General features: G+C 42.8%; 1 protein-coding gene across 11 annotated transcripts in view; it reads left to right on the forward strand.

The window, feature by feature from the left end:
- Positions 1 to 15,638, forward strand: part of DAAM2 (dishevelled associated activator of morphogenesis 2) — a 217,198-nt gene that overhangs the window by 131,023 nt on the left and 70,537 nt on the right. For all 11 annotated transcript variants that reach the window (XR_014562494.1, XR_014562495.1, XR_014562496.1 and 8 more), the window contains 3 exons: positions 1,269 to 1,343; positions 6,568 to 6,662; positions 14,221 to 14,554. Coding sequence is in view for 8 of the 11 variants with exons in the window: in XM_083732214.1 (XP_083588340.1) it covers positions 1,269 to 1,343; positions 6,568 to 6,662; positions 14,221 to 14,554 (504 nt within the window). In the remaining 3 variants the exon portion in view is untranslated. The remainder of the gene's footprint in view (positions 1 to 1,268; positions 1,344 to 6,567; positions 6,663 to 14,220; positions 14,555 to 15,638) is intronic.

Raw genomic sequence — 15,638 nt, forward strand, 5'->3', positions numbered from 1 at the left:
GTAGTTGTTCTTCCTAATGTGAGCCCCATTACATAAGTTTGCCTCTGTAGGGAGGCATCACGTGGGAGGAAGCACCCCAGTGACTGGAAATATTGAAGCTCCATGAAGCAGACAGAAACTGCTCATCTAACCCTCTCCTCCCTTTAAGCAAAGAAAGGGCTGCCATTTACTCATGGCACTGTGGTACCTTATTGTTACTTGCTAGTGGAAACAAGGAAACTGGAAGAGCTGTGTTTAGCCATTTGCTTGAACTTGCAATGTTTAAAAGTGGGGACAGGATCGGGAACATGCTTACAAGCCCTGCATCTCAGTGGGCATCAGCCCCAACCTTCCTGTCTTAAATGGGGGAGGAGTGCAGGGTGCTTCTACTCAGGTTCACTTGAACACAAGTAAAACCCTGGATACAAGTTGCAAATAATATTCATAAGGGAGAAGCAAACTACAGTATCTAGCTCAGCATAACATCTGACTTGGAGATCATAGTTTGTTAGCATTAAAACAGCAAATGCAATTCAGTGTAATCAAGTGTGAAGTGATGCAAATTTTGGGTAAAAAATCCTAACATATGCTCTTACAGTGGTACCTCGGGTTAGGAACTTAATTCGTTCTGGAGGTCCGTTCTTAACCTGAAACTGTTCTTAACCTGAAGCACCACTTTAGCTAATGGGGCCTCCTGCTGCCGCTGCGCTGCCGGAGCACGATTTCTGTTCTCATCCTGAAGCAAAGTTCTTAACCTGAGGTACTATTTCTGGGTTAGCGGAGTCTGTAACCTGAAGTGTCTGTAACCCAAGGTACCACTGTATAGGGTTTGAACTGCTGGCAGTGATGATGACCAGGAAACATATCTCAGATGAAGTCATGATAGATACCTCATTGAAAATGACAACCCAGTGTGTGGCAGCTCTGAGAAAGGCAAAATCCATGTCAGAAATCTTTAGGAAAGGGATTGAAAATAAAATTGACAGTATCATAATGCCATTACACAAATCTGTGGTTGAGAACATTGTGTACAGTTCTGGTTACCACAGCTTGAAAGGGATGCTGTATAGCTCTGAAAAGTTCAGCAAAGTGCAACCAAAATTTTAAACAAGTTGTAGCAAATCACCCTATGAGGAAAAAGTACAATGGTTGGGATAAGTAAGTTTAGCAGATGACATGACAGAGGTGTGTAAAATTAAGTACGGTGCAGAAAGAAAATAGCTTGGATGATAATGATGATTGTGGCAATATCTTATATATCTCATATAATTTTGATTTTCTCTTTTCAGGAGCAAGAAGACCCTAATAAGCTTGCTACAAGTTGGCCGGACTATTACATTGACCGTATCAACTCCATGGCTGCAGTAAGTACCTTGCGGCATACTGTCGAAAAGTTGCTTTCTCTGACAATATTGTTGCCTTGACCATTCTGACATAGTGGGTTAGAGGCACTGTCATATCAGTTTTCCCCACTCCCAGATTGTGGTAGGGTCTGACTTCTCAGAGATATTCTAGACCCCTTTCCTGAATTTTCAGCCTTTGTGAACAGTAGAGTATGTCTCTATTTTCTTTAATTAATTTATGTGTTTAATTTACAATAATGCTAACATTCAACTAACTATTAGAGTAGATCCATTACAATATGGCTAAGTTAGGTCCATTCATTTCAGTAGGTCTACTCTGAGTCAATACCACCCTGAACCACCATAAACATTAAACCACTTGTGGAAATCAGGGCTTTTTTCAGCAGGAACTCACTGAAACTCAGTTCTGGCACTTCTCAGGTGGGCACCATTGCCATTATAAGAGAACAAGGGAGGAATTCATAGTGAGTTCTGGCACCTCTTTTTCTAGAAAAATAGCACTGGTGGAGATAAGAAGGAAAAGTGTGCAGGCAATATTCTACCCAGTAGTTTACTAAGAAGTGAACTTGTTTCCGCCTTGCAGTGTTCTTGCCAATGAGTGGCTAGCCAATGGAAAAACAATATTAGGCCTCCTTCTAAAAAATTATCTTTGATTGGAATGTAGGCAGCTGCCTTACATAAAGTCAGAGCATTGGTTCATTTAGCTCAGTACTGCCTCCACTGATTGGCAGGGACTCTCCAGCATTTAATGCAGGAGTCTCTTCCAGTCCTACCTGAAGATGCTGGAGACTGAATCTGGGACCTTTTGCATGCAGCACACATACTCTACCACCCAGCTTATAGCCCTTCTGGCTGTTCTGGTATTATTCCCTCCTTGCCCTCTCACTGCAACATGGAGCCATGGTTGAAGTGGGCCCAGCCAACATGTGCCATCCACATGGTAATCCACTGGAATGGATCTTGGCACCAATGGGTGCTTATATGGAAATGGCTGCCCTTTGCTTCCCTCATTTCTTTCCCTCTCTCCCAACATCATGAGCACGTGAACGCTTAGACATTCTGCTTTCTGTCTTCAATCGTCTAAGCTTAGCAACCCAAATAAACCCATTCCCTGCTTTCCTGTGGAACAGAAAAGTTACCTTTACACCCCCATGTTGCTTTTGGAAGCTTGTCAATATCGGCACTCCTATATATATATGGTTTGCAAATGAATGATAGCTTCAGAAGTAGCTCTTTAGAGCCACAGCTATCCTGAGCACATGACGTTTAAAAGAGGGTGTGTGTGTGTCAGAGGTCATCAATACAGCTGTTACACATTTATTTTTCATGGTTTGGAAATGATTTGCTTGCAGAACAAGAGCTTTATAGAGCAGAAAAGAAAATACCTCTTTCAGCACATCTCAGAGATGGACGCTAAATCTACTCGGGTCATTTTCGTTTGCTTCTCTCTGCCCCACTATTAATGATAGGGAACCGGGGGGGGGGGCGGGGCGGAGACAGAACAGTATAATCCTATGTGTGCCTGCTCAGAAGCAAGTCTCATTGAGTTCAGTGAAATTTACTCTCAGGTGAGGGTGTATAGAATTGCAGTTCAGATTAAGGTGTAGGCAGATTAAAAGGAATGAGGAGATAGCAGATCTAGATGGTGATAATTCTGCAATATGCTCTGAGATGTAGATGGGGTTGCCCTCCGTTTGATGGGGCAGATATGTATCTTGGGGGTCCTTCTGGATCCCTCACTGTCATTTGAGGTTGAAGTGGGCTCAGGGATGTGGAGTGTCTTCCATCAGCCTCAACTGATACGCCAACCTCCCCTGTCTGGACAGGGTGAGACACCTCCTAAAGACCCATCTTTTTAAGTTACAGATAGGTAGCCGTGTTGGTCTGCCATAGTCAAAACAAAAAAAATTCCTTCCAGTAGCACCTTAAAGACCAACACGAAAGCTCATACCAAGAACTAACTTAGTCCATCTTTTTAAGCAGGCATTCCCTGACTCGTAAGATCATTGATATTTAACTGCATGTTTTAGAGATGGCTTCTCTGTTTTTACGGGTGCATTTCTTTCCATTGTGGGTTTCAAATGTCGTATATGCATCTCCCTTTTCCAGTCTCACTGTGTTTTATGTAAATTGCTTAGGGATTTTGCATATTAAGCCGTATATAAATATTATTGGTTATGACCATGGTGCTGCTCCAGCCCACTAGTGCTAGCTGCAGAGGTTGTGTATACCACCTACCTACCACACTCCGTCTTTGATAGGGTCATTTAGGTAATCCCCATCGAAGTGGTGTCAGGTAAGCACCACCCCTAGAAAGCGAAGGTGACAAAATTACTATGTGAGGGTTTTATTCTTTTTTAGTTAAAGTAAGGTAAAGGAACCCCTGACCATTAGGTCCAATCGTGAATGACTCTGGGGTTGCGGCGCTCATCACACTTTACTGGCCGAGGGAGCCGGCGTACAGCTTCCGGGTCATGTGGCCAGCATGACTAAGCCGCTTCTGGTGAACCAGAGCAGCGCACGGAAACACTGTTTACCTTCCCACCAGAATGGTACCTATTTATCTACTTGCACTTTGATGTGCTTTCAAACTTCTAGGTTAGCAGGAGCAGGGACCGAGCAACCGGAGCTCACCCCGTCACGGGGATTTGAACCGCCGGCCTTCTGATTAGCAAGTCCTAGGCTCTGTGGTTTAACCCACAGCGCCACCCACGTCCCTTTCTTTTTTAGTTATTTGCTTATAAATTGCCATGAAGTCATTTTGTTGTGTGGTCACATGACAGAGCAGTCATGTGACCACACAATGAAATGACTTCATGGTAATGAAGTGAAAGAATTGTGGAGGCCAAGACTGTGTAGAATTGAGAAGAACTTTTTGCTGGCAGCAGCTTCTGATTGTCTATAATTATCCCAGAATGCTGGGATTATTTGGCTCTGTTTCGTTTGGGATTCAGGAATCCTTCAATTTCAACCAAGCTCTAGTTTTATACTCATGGCACCCTAAATCATAGGGATAATAAAATTCAGTATATGTTTCAAAAGTGGGCACTGGTGGGTCAATCCCCTTTCCCGGCGCTGCAGAAAAAAGAGAGGGTGCTGATAAGCCACTGCAGAAAGGAATACAAGTTTAGCTCCAGATCACATTCTGAGGAACCTGTCATTGAGATTGCATCTTCCCACCTCTACCCTGCCCCCCAAATAAGCATGATTCTCTAGGACAGGAATAGCGAACCTGTGGCCCACAGATCTTGCTGGATTCCAACACCCATCAGCCCAGACACCATGGCTGTTGGACAAGGATGTTGGAAGCTGGTGGGCCACAGGTCACGTGACATGCTAGAGTTCTTCAGTTTTGTTTTGTTTCTGGCTTTGTGGATGGGATGCCGGCACAAACATTATTTCCTTGTTTTCTCTCTGTTGCTTTCCCTTAGAAGAGGAGGAGGCTTGCCCCGTTTAACTGAGCGAATTTGACTTTAGCGTGAATCAGTGTATGTATCTCCCTGGAGTTAAATCCAGTTCCCTGTGCCAGCTGCAGAGTGTATAAGAGTCACATTGCTTCATCAACTGACCACCCTGAAGATTTGACATGTGTTGGCATGGCATGAATTGCAAACACAAAGTGACACAGAAGGGCTTGTGGAGAAGTGGGGAGTGGGGCAAAGAGGCTCTCCAAGGAAAGTGAGATTTTATCTGATTTGTGCTGAACACTGCATGAAAGACTTCACTGTTTGTAAGATGTTATTATAAGTGCCTTGGAAGGATGGAGCATGGCTGTTTCTTCAAGCTCGCCTTAGCTTTCATCACAGTATATTCATTCAAAATGGACCCAAAGTGAAAAACAAGATGTGCTAAGCAGATTTACTTAGAAATGAGTTGCATTGAATTCAACAGGGCTTCCATTCCTTTGTGATTTTCTTTTAACCTAATACAGTGGTACCTCGCAAGACGAATGCCTCGTAAGACGAAAAACTCGCAAGACGAAAGGGTTTTTCATTTTTTGAGTTGCTTCGCAAGACGAATTTCCCTATGGGCTTGCTTCACAAGACAAAAACGTCTTGCAAGTTGATTTCCTTTTGATTTTCAATGCATTCCTATGGGAATCCGTGCTTCGCAAGACAAAAAATTTGCAAGATGAAAAAACTCGCAGAACAAATTAATTTCGTCTTGCGAGGTACCACTGTACAGTAACCACTCTTAGGATTGCAGCTTTAGTTAGGGCCAAACCAAATGATGCTTTAGCTCTGTATCTGTGCTCCTAAGCACATGGTTCTTCTTCTTGTTGTTGTTTTAAAAAGTCAGCTTACCCTAAATGGTCAGGGGGTGATGCTGCCTGGCCCTGGCCCCTTCACAATCCAGCTCTTAGCATTGGTGCCGGGGTGAAAGGCCTGGCCAGCATGGCTTGGCCTGTGGAGTCGAACACTAGCCAGGACTCCAAATTGGCCAATCGCAGGCAGGCTACTGTGCAGGCCCTCCCCAGGGGCGGAGCCAACTGCGCCCGTGGGCAACACTTGGGTCCACGCTTGGGGAATAAACTGCGGTCTGCCCAGGCCTCCTCACTAAATTCATCACCAGATCTCCTTCCCTCAGATATTAACTGTTTGTGCATGCATGACCTTGCTATAGACTTCATTGGCGGCCCTATTCTGAGCCGGGCAGTAATTTTCCCACTTGGCAAATTGGCTCTGGCCCTGTGATTTTTGCCTACCTCATTGCAAGCTAGGTTCCCGATCCAGTTTGGGATCCTAGTTATCCTAGGAGGTTAGGGGATTTTCCCTACTGTGGTCCTAATCTGTGTTGGGGGTCCCACTGGTGTTTGCAAAGGGGTGAAAGCTCCCAAGTAAAGTGCATGGGAGTCTCCCCCTTATCTAAATTGCTTATTCTGGAGGCACAAACTGAATCAGGACCTTGGGTGGTGGGGTAGAAGGATATTAAAATTCCCACACTGGAATTCGATCCATATCAGCCACAGTGTCCATTTGGTTAAAAGCAAGAACTTTGCACTTAAAGACACAGACTTCTTTGGTCCTTAGGCAGAAGCTCATTTTTACCCAGCTTTGTTGCTGGAGAAGACTTTGATTTCTTGGTGAGCTTCCCAGCAGCATCTCCAGTTTAGTTTGGCAAAAAGCTGTCGTGGATGAATCCTGAGTTGCTCAGTAGCCTCAGATTTCTCTGAACTTTCGTCCAGTGCTGGATTTGTCACTGTTTCTTTGCCTCGTCCAAACAGATGCAGACCTTGTATGCATTTGATGAAGAAGAAACGGAAATGAGGAATAAAATAGTTGAAGACTTGAAGACAGCTCTGAGGACTCAGCCCATGAGGTAATTATCCATCCTCTCTCCCCACACCACACACTTCTTGGGCCATGAGCTGAGATCAGCTAACATGGAGAAGTATAGTGTTTTGACTGTTCTCTTAATTTGGTTCTCTAAAATCACAGAGGGAGTGTAGTTGTCATGACTGTGGAGAAAAGTTCTTTTCTCTCTGAGGTTAACCAGTATGGAACTGTTGAAGGGATGGGGGGAGCTCAGGGAATCTGCACGGCTGCATTCAATCCTGCCAACTTTCCTCTGAATCTAAAATATGGCAGTGATTCTTAAACCACATGTCGTCATCATAAACTTCTTCCTTTTTGAACCTGCTAGATCTTCCATGTCAACCATCCCTCTGAACCATTGGATGTGCAATTTGTGGCCCAAGGTCCGCACATGGGTGTCTCCACTGGTCTAGTTTCAAGTGGGTAGCAAGGAGGGACAAAATGAAGGGAAAGGTAGGAAAGAGAGAGAGAAAGAAAGGGCATGGCAGAAAAAAGAGAACATGAAAAAAGAAGTGCCCCATGCACATTTGGTTCTGGCTGTGCCCATTGCTGGATCCAGCTGCACCCCCCCCCCCCAGGACAATGTGGTGTTTCCTGCATCTGCACTCAACCATATTAACCTTATCCACCTGGGTCCTACACTATACTGCAACTCTTTCCTCACCTGTCCATTTGTGCATAGAATTTTCTGAAAATCTTGATGTTGAGCTTATCATGCGGAAGGACTTTTCCAGGTCCCGCCTTACTCATTGATCTCGACAGAAAGGAGTTCCACTAAAAAATTCAAGCAATTATCACATATTATATACATTATTCCAGTATAATATTATACACAGATAAATTCCATGTTTCTGAAAGACCAGCACAGGAACAGATACATAAAACAATGCACATGAATGTGTCAAAATACTTCGGTGTTTATACTCATAAAATGATGATAGACCTAATGAAATGAATGAACTCGTGCTACTTGTGCCTATTAACTTCAGTGGGTCTCCTTTGAGCATGACAAACATTGGGTGCAGCCTTTTGTATACATTTTTTGGTGTATAATTTTGCATCTTATTAACTGGGATTGTTTTTTAAACCCAACAAATGCATGAGGGGCTTGGGTATAAATCAGCACTTGATGCAAGAGGCATTCTGATGTGAGCAAAACTCGATAATGTGCCAACTACCAAATTCCTTATATATGAAAATGGTTTATTCCTCCATCCTACTCTTTCGGATATCCTGCTCTACCTCTTACTTCATATATATTCCTTTTCTTCGTATTGCTTAAAATCCAATTCAAGGCACCTGGGCCAACAGCAGTCACGGACTAAGTTTCTCCCTGTCAATATTCTAGTAGTTTGCAAATCACACTTTGTGAAACTCTGTGCCTAGAATTACCAGCAAAACATTATATTCTCTAAATGTATATTTGCAATTCATATTGCATTCTTGGCAGTTATTCTAAATGGTGAACATGCTCCCTTTTTTGGCGATTAACAGGTGGGCTCCCTGTCTTCCCTGATCAAGTGCAGACTTCATTCGTATTTGATAGGATTGTAAAGTGATAAAGGAACAGGCTAATCCAGAAGTTTACTAAATTAATGGGCGTAAAATATAATACAATCTGTTTGCAATCTTGTTAGGCTGCAGTAACTAATGAAGTGCTCTTAAAATCAGCTTAGCAACAACCTGGAAGCTATCCCAATTGTCTGGTATAATAAAGGAAAAAATGGTAATTAGGGGTATAACCATGTTTGCTGAGATGGAAGGAGCATAATATTATTTATGTAAGGAAAACAGTTGTAAAAAAAAGTGTACAGGCAGAATCTACATCGCAGGATAACAACAACAACAACAAAAACAACAACAACAATTTATTTATACCCTGCCCATCTGACTGGGCTTCCCTAGCCACTCTGGGCAGCTCCCAACAGAAAATTAAAAGCACAATAAAACGTCAAACATTAAAAACTTCCTTAAACAGGGCTGCCTTCAAATATCTTTTAAAAGTAAGATAGTTGCTTATTTCCTTGACATCTGGTGGGAGGGTGTTGGCGCCACTACCAAGAAGGCCCTCTGCCTGGTTCCCTGTAATCTCACTTCTCGCAGGGAGGAGCATAGAAAGAAACCATTGGTCTATCTAGCTCAGTATTCTCTCCCCTGATTGGCTGCAGCTCTCCAAGATTCCAAACAGGAGACAATTCCAGCCCTGCCTGAAGATGGTGGAGATTGAATTTGGGACCTTCTGTATATAAAGCGATGCTACAGCACTACCCTTGTTGCTTGTTATTATTTAATATTAATAAGATTTTTCATTTGTAACTAATGGCGCCTAATGGCCATTAGTCAGCTGCTGCTTTTCGCATCATGCTCAAAAGAGAAGAACAATCTTCCCACTTGGTTGTTATAGTAAGCATGGGGTCATATCACCTCCACAGCCTCCATTCACCATGCTATTCTATCACTCCCGGAAAGTCTTTTTTTTTTTTTTTTTTTTTTTTTTTTTAGAGACAAGCTCTTCTTTGTGAAATCTGTGGGAGTGGGGTATGGGAATTCTCCACTCAAGGACAGCTCCCCCCCCCCCAAGCATTACATTGGCTGGCTACTCCCGACAGCAGGCATTTATTTCCTCTGTTTATAACAGCCCTAATGAGTGTCAGCACCAGCACCCACAAACTGTCACATAAAGTCTTTGCTCTTAAATCGCTGGCTACAACCCGAAGTACTTCTCCCCCCGCTTCTCCTTCGTAGCTATAGCCAAGCTAAATTTTGAGTTAAGTCCCCACGTCTCAACTAATTTCCAGTGACTCAATGTGTAAGTTGCCAAGTGGGCTGTGTGCCAGTGACTGATGAGTGAGCCAGTTCCCTCTTTAATAGGAAGGCTGCAATGGAGGGACCCGTGGCTGCATCAGATCCCATTCGTGAGCCGCTTTGTGCAGAGGCCATCAAAATACTAGGCTTGGAATTGAAGAAGAAAGCTTGCTGTTTGGGGTCCCTTCAGCACTTCCTTGATAGTAGCACTGTATACTTAGAACCCGCAAAGTGACTCAGCTGATGGAATCTGGGGTACCAACAGCAGTGTTTAGATCAGGGTGGGGGGAGACTTGGGATCTTCCAGACATTGTCATCAGTCCCAGACAGCAATGGCTATTGGTCAGGAGTGATGGAAGCTGAGCCATCTGAAAGATCACAGGTTTCCTATCCCTGACCCTGATACTCATTTTCTAATCATGCCTGTTTCATTGGTGCCTAAGCTTTGCACATCATGTTCATTTCTAAATCCTTGCAATAAATTGCCAACTTTGGGTAGAGTTTATATGGCCTGCTGACTTGATTAGAATTTGGATTGTGCATCTTCTGCCAAAGAAAGCCAACCTTTGTACTGAGGAAATCTGAATTGTGTGCTTGGAATAATTGCAGCAAATCAAGCACATCTGCAGAATCTATTTTGCTTCCAAGATCTTTTGGGATTGTGGGAGCAAAAGTTAAGATGACTGGAAAGAGCATGGGATGTGTGCATCAGTGGACGGGTTGAGGTTCAAAGCCCTGGAGAAATTGTGGGGGGTGATGGGAACCCTGTGGAGTTTAGTATTTCATACAGGATGCTAAAACCCTTAAGCAGTCGCTCTTCTCTGCATTTTGAGTTTTCACCCAATGTTCCCAAACTGTTCTCTACATCCAGCTGATTCTTGATTTTGTTTTGAGTGGCTTCATAAAGGGCTGTTTTCTGGAGGGAAATGTCTAATTGAGATGAATCTTGGCTACACACATGGCTGAGGCTTAGTGACAAAGGAATGAATGGACCAGGCTGCATCATATTTATTTGATGGGGGTGTTCCCTCCCTACCTACTGAATCCCTATATTCTTTTTAAGAAACAGACCTGGCAGTTAAAGAGATGCCATGTCCATGGTACATGGTACAGCCTGGTTCAGTTGTTACTTTTTCTTTATGCTGAGAACCATAGTTCCATTCTGGACTAAGATTTTTCTCTGGATGGTGAACAGGCCCTTTGGGATATAAGTGTCATAACAGAACCAACTTTTGAGAGCAGCAGCTGAATGCATCCCTCAATTAGGAAAAAAAACCTATCGTACAACATAAGACATTATGTGTGCTTCAGCTTTAAGGCACAGTAACAGATTGGCCCAATTACCACATTGCTTAGGGACAAACCCACAATAAAATGAAGGAAACGATTGGAAGGAAGTGAAATTTTCCCTGTGAGTTGCCGCCATAAACAACGGGGGTTATAAAAAATATCAGGCTAGAAGCATATGGGAAAGCTGTACTGTTGCTCCTGTTAGTCATCAATAGATCTTGGAGAGGCAGAGTAAAGCGAAAAAGAAAATTAAAAAAAGCTCTGGTTGGGAACAGGCAGGACCTTGAGGGATTGCAACAGAGCTTTCGTAAAGAAAATGGAAAGGTGTCAAAAAAGTGAGTTTCCCCACCTGTTGCCAAGAAATATTTCCACCCTCTTTTTATTTTTAAGGACAGAGGAGTACATCCTTTATTTTGGCCGAGTTTTGCCTTGTCACACTTCTGATAACCTCTGCTCTATCTGGTAGATTAAGCCTATTCTGTTGCCAAATTCAGGAAGGGCAGAGATCCAGGATTTGTTAGTGGTGTTCTTGCCTTCTCATGTAACGGATCTTTGCTTCAGCTAGATTGGGAAACTGCTAGTAGTAGCCTGTGGGTAGGATGGGAATATCCTGCCTTCCACACAGCCTCATCCTTTACTAGCAGTGGTACTTCTCACATGGAGGCTGTGACAGGCTTTATGTACCACTTCTGCCAGCTAGGAAGTGGTGGCCTGTCTTTCCCCCAGAACATGTCAGATTTTAAACAATTCACCCTAGTGCAGCTTTAAGGAGCAAATTAACTAGTAAACCCTGCTTCTAGGTGGGATCTCTTGTAACTGAATACTCCTTCATACAAAACATTTCCATGTTCTGTGCATGTAGAAAGCCAGGATATTAGGGAGAAGGTAGGACTAGAACTCCTTTTTCTGGATTTCTAGTTTTTTTATGTGTGGAGTTTAATGTTTCTGTTATTGAGGAATATTCAATTATGGAAGTCCCACCTACACTCTGAAGAGGTATAACCACCAAACCCTTTTATACCACCAATCCTATAGCAATATACAGTATGTGAGAGCTAGGCTTAAGTCTACTATGCTGTGGACCAAGTGGCAGAGCAAAACTGGAGTGTCTTCTTAAAAATAAATTTATTTATTTGGTTTTTCAGATTAAAATTTTACAGTCACATATCCAACATACAACATCAAAACAAAATTCCAAAGAATCTCCTGGACTTCCCTCTTCCCCTTTTTGGGCCCGATTGTTAATCATTTCCTCCTGCATCTTTTATAATAATCCAAGTCTTTTACCTCTCCATTGTGTCCAAACTTCACCATTAAACTACAAGTATTATTCCAGTCCTACTAATGATTTTAACTGTTTGCAATGGTTTTTTTAGGATAAATTATAATTTACCCCTATTCCTTATTTAAATTTTGGTATTATTGATTTCTGATTCTTCTGGTCATTTTAGCCATTTCAACAAAATCCATCAACTTGATCTGCTATTCTTTTCTGCAAAACTGGAGTGTCAGGCAGATGTATTGGCTTTGCTTTACACTAGTCTTCTGCAGCCTGATACCCTCCAGATATTTTGAACGACAAAATTCCTCTCATCCTCCAGCCAACACAGCCCAGAGGTCAGGAATTATGGGAGTTATAGTCCAAAATATCTGGAGGTTGGAAAAGGCTGCTCTGTGCCACAGTTAGGTCCATGGCCCATCTCTTCTTGCTCAGGCATGCTATAAACTCCTTGTGACATCCATGCCACAAATTGGCCACCCCCTGTTTAGGTAATAGAGAATAGTTACAACATGTAGAAAGGTTCATGCCACACACTGCATATACTGAACCTTAAAAACCATGACAGAAGCACAAATTCATTTAGAGACCCAAGTGATTACCAGCATTACAGTGCAAATGCGAAGATGCTCTTTAAATGAATGAACTGCGTATCGTACACCGAACAACTTCTGCCTTTTCTGGAGAAGAGAAATGCAAGGCTAGAAATGTTCTGCTCGTTGCTTAAATCAGCTGAGGCTGGAAGTGAGTCCTGTTATTCTCAACAGATGATCACATCACTGCCATTTAACACATTTCTGTGTAACTATTTGTGGTATTTGTGTTTACTCTCAAGGCTTGCCTGCATGGACCAATTTTTAAAGGTCAGGCTTAAAGAGGCACCAGACCTCATACTGAACGTATTTTGGTTTTGCCTGGTTTCTGGACGAAACCAACTGGATGAAGTTACTAAATGGGTAGATCATAAGACAGTCAGCCAATCTGGCCCAAGTTCTACACAGACTCTCAAATGTCCTTGTTGGAGCGAAGAGAGCATACCCCAGATCCCATATTACTGGTGTATATTTTGTTTATATATATTATGGGAGCAAAAGCAAAGCTTATAAATATTGTATATGTAATATTGTTAAGGAGGCAATCCAAAACAATAGGATGTTTTGGAGTTGTGTGATCTGCTGCTGCCAAGTCTCAAAACTGCAAATATGTGAATTAGATACAGTGCAACCCTATACAAGATGCAACCACTGTGCCAGAAGCACTGAAAATGTGTCGGCTCCATCCTTGGCTTGAATGGCTTCATACTGCTGATTTCCATTTCAAAGGCACTTATCAATGAGTTATAATCATCTCTCTCTCTCTCTCTCTCTCTCTCTCTCTGTCTCAAAATTGAGCTATTTGTTTTATTCATTACACGGCTAAAGCTATAAAGCAGGGATTGGGAACCTGTGGCTTTCCAGATGTTGTTGGATGTAGCCAGCATGGCCAGTGGTTGGGGTTGATGGGAATTATACTCCTACCACATCTGGACATCTAGAGATTCTCTGTTGCTTATCAAAAAAAGTCCACCTCCTCACTTGTTGCCAAGCACAAAGTAGTTCTTAAGCCATTCAAACCTAACCATGGACATTTTGCTTGATTGCAATGTTTGTAGTAATGAATAGCACATACATCTTGGAATCCTCTGCAGCAAGCCTAGAATTAGGCTATGCAAACAGCATGTGGTAAAATTCTTCCTGGACTGCACATCACCTCACCTCAAACTGGAGATGGGAAAATGCATGAATGAATGCTTTCCCAGATAAAACAATGTGCATAGAAATTAGATGGGAAGGAAAATATTCTAGCTTAATTATTCTTCTCTGAGTTTTTCCACAAGTAGCTCCCCCCCCCCCCCGCTGCATTGAGGGGAATGTCCAGATACAGGACTTCTCTCACCTGCTATCAAGACCCTAACATGGTGCGGTCAAGAGGCAATTTTACTATTTGATCAGATGCTGATGTGACCTGGCCCTAATGTACAAACACTTTATTTCATTCTTTATACTGCTGATGAAAAGGTTGCGAGGATCCTCCGGTTACACTTGTATATATGTGTTTTTTTCAGAGTAACGTGCTAAATTAGTTGTTCAGTTCTCTATTCCTACACACAGGGCCTTGATATTATTTCCCTCTTGTTGCCTCGGTTCAGGTTTGTGACGAGATTCATTGAGTTGGATGGCCTGACCTGCTTGCTGAACTTCCTGAAGAGCATGGACTATGAGACGTCCGAGAGCCGCATACACACATCCGTTATAGGGTGTATCAAGGCTCTGATGAACAACTCCCAGGGACGGGCACACGTCCTGGCCCATCCAGAAAGCATCAATATAATCTCTCAGAGTTTACGAACTGAGAACATCAAAACCAAAATTGCTGTGCTGGAGATCCTCGGGGCGGTTTGCTTAGTGCCTGGAGGTCACAAGAAGGTTCTGCAAGCCATGCTTCACTACCAGGTTTATGCAGCAGAGAGGACAAGATTCCAGGTAAATCTAGCATTTGGGGCAAACCATTGCAGATGCTATGTTACGTTTAGAGTGGGCTCTTGATTATTTTAATGTTTATAAAGCAGAATCAGGACAGAATCGGAAGACAGAAAGCTCCACTGGGAGCTTCCCCACCACAACCTCACTAATTGAAACAGATACCAAAGTACTTTTGCTGTACTCATGGCCCTTCTCTGTGTACTGTGCTCTTGATATATATTTTTTCACCTAGGATTAATGTTTTGAAATCCCACAGCGTGGCTACAAGCCACACAATGAGTATAACATATAGTTAAGCACTGAAAAAGGAAGTGCCAACATGGTTGCATTCATTGATTCAGGCTGCTAGTCACGATGGCTATGCCCAGATGGGTTTTAACATAGATCCCTATCTATGCGATGTACATCAGCTGTTTTGCACATTTGGATTGTCCCTGAAGATTCTTCTCCAAGTGAGCCATGAGGGCAAGACTACAGCTTGACTCCTGACCTGACCATTGCAAAGATTTACTGGAACTTCAGTTCTATCACAGTGTGGAATCATGAAGCTAAATCAAGTTAAGGAACATGGTTCATCTCCTTCCCTCCCCCTATTCTATGTAAACAGGGATGCTTATGTAGCAAATATACTGCAGTATTGCTATGTAAATAGATGTAGAAACAGGGGTGCAGTTTAGTCTAGTGATTGCTCTTTGTTTTTATAAATATATTTACCTGTGCACGCACACTTGGAGTACCCCATGAAGAGTACCCCAAGAGAGTTTGGTTTTGGCTATGGTTTTTAAGCAGTACTCAAAACTTGTTTTAAGGATTGCTGTTTTGTGAGTTGGGCATTAGAAGCTCAGTGGCTCAATGCCTGTGATGTTTGGAAGGCAGTTGTCTCTCTGTGTGTATTTGTGTGTGTGTGTGTGTGTGTGTGTGTGAGAGAGAGAGAGAGAGAGAGAGAGAGAGAGAGAGAGAATATAATTTACTGCCTGATAACTAATCTGAGGAAGCCTTTCTGTAACTTGTCTCTGTTTACATTGGAGGTGGCTCAGGCTGACCTTGTGTGCTTGACAGGGATTTTTGGTCGTGCATGGCCCTG

The sequence above is a fragment of the Podarcis gaigeae genome, assembly GCF_964106915.1.
Source record: "Podarcis gaigeae genome assembly, chromosome: 3".
Taxonomy (NCBI): Eukaryota; Metazoa; Chordata; class Lepidosauria; order Squamata; family Lacertidae; genus Podarcis; species Podarcis gaigeae.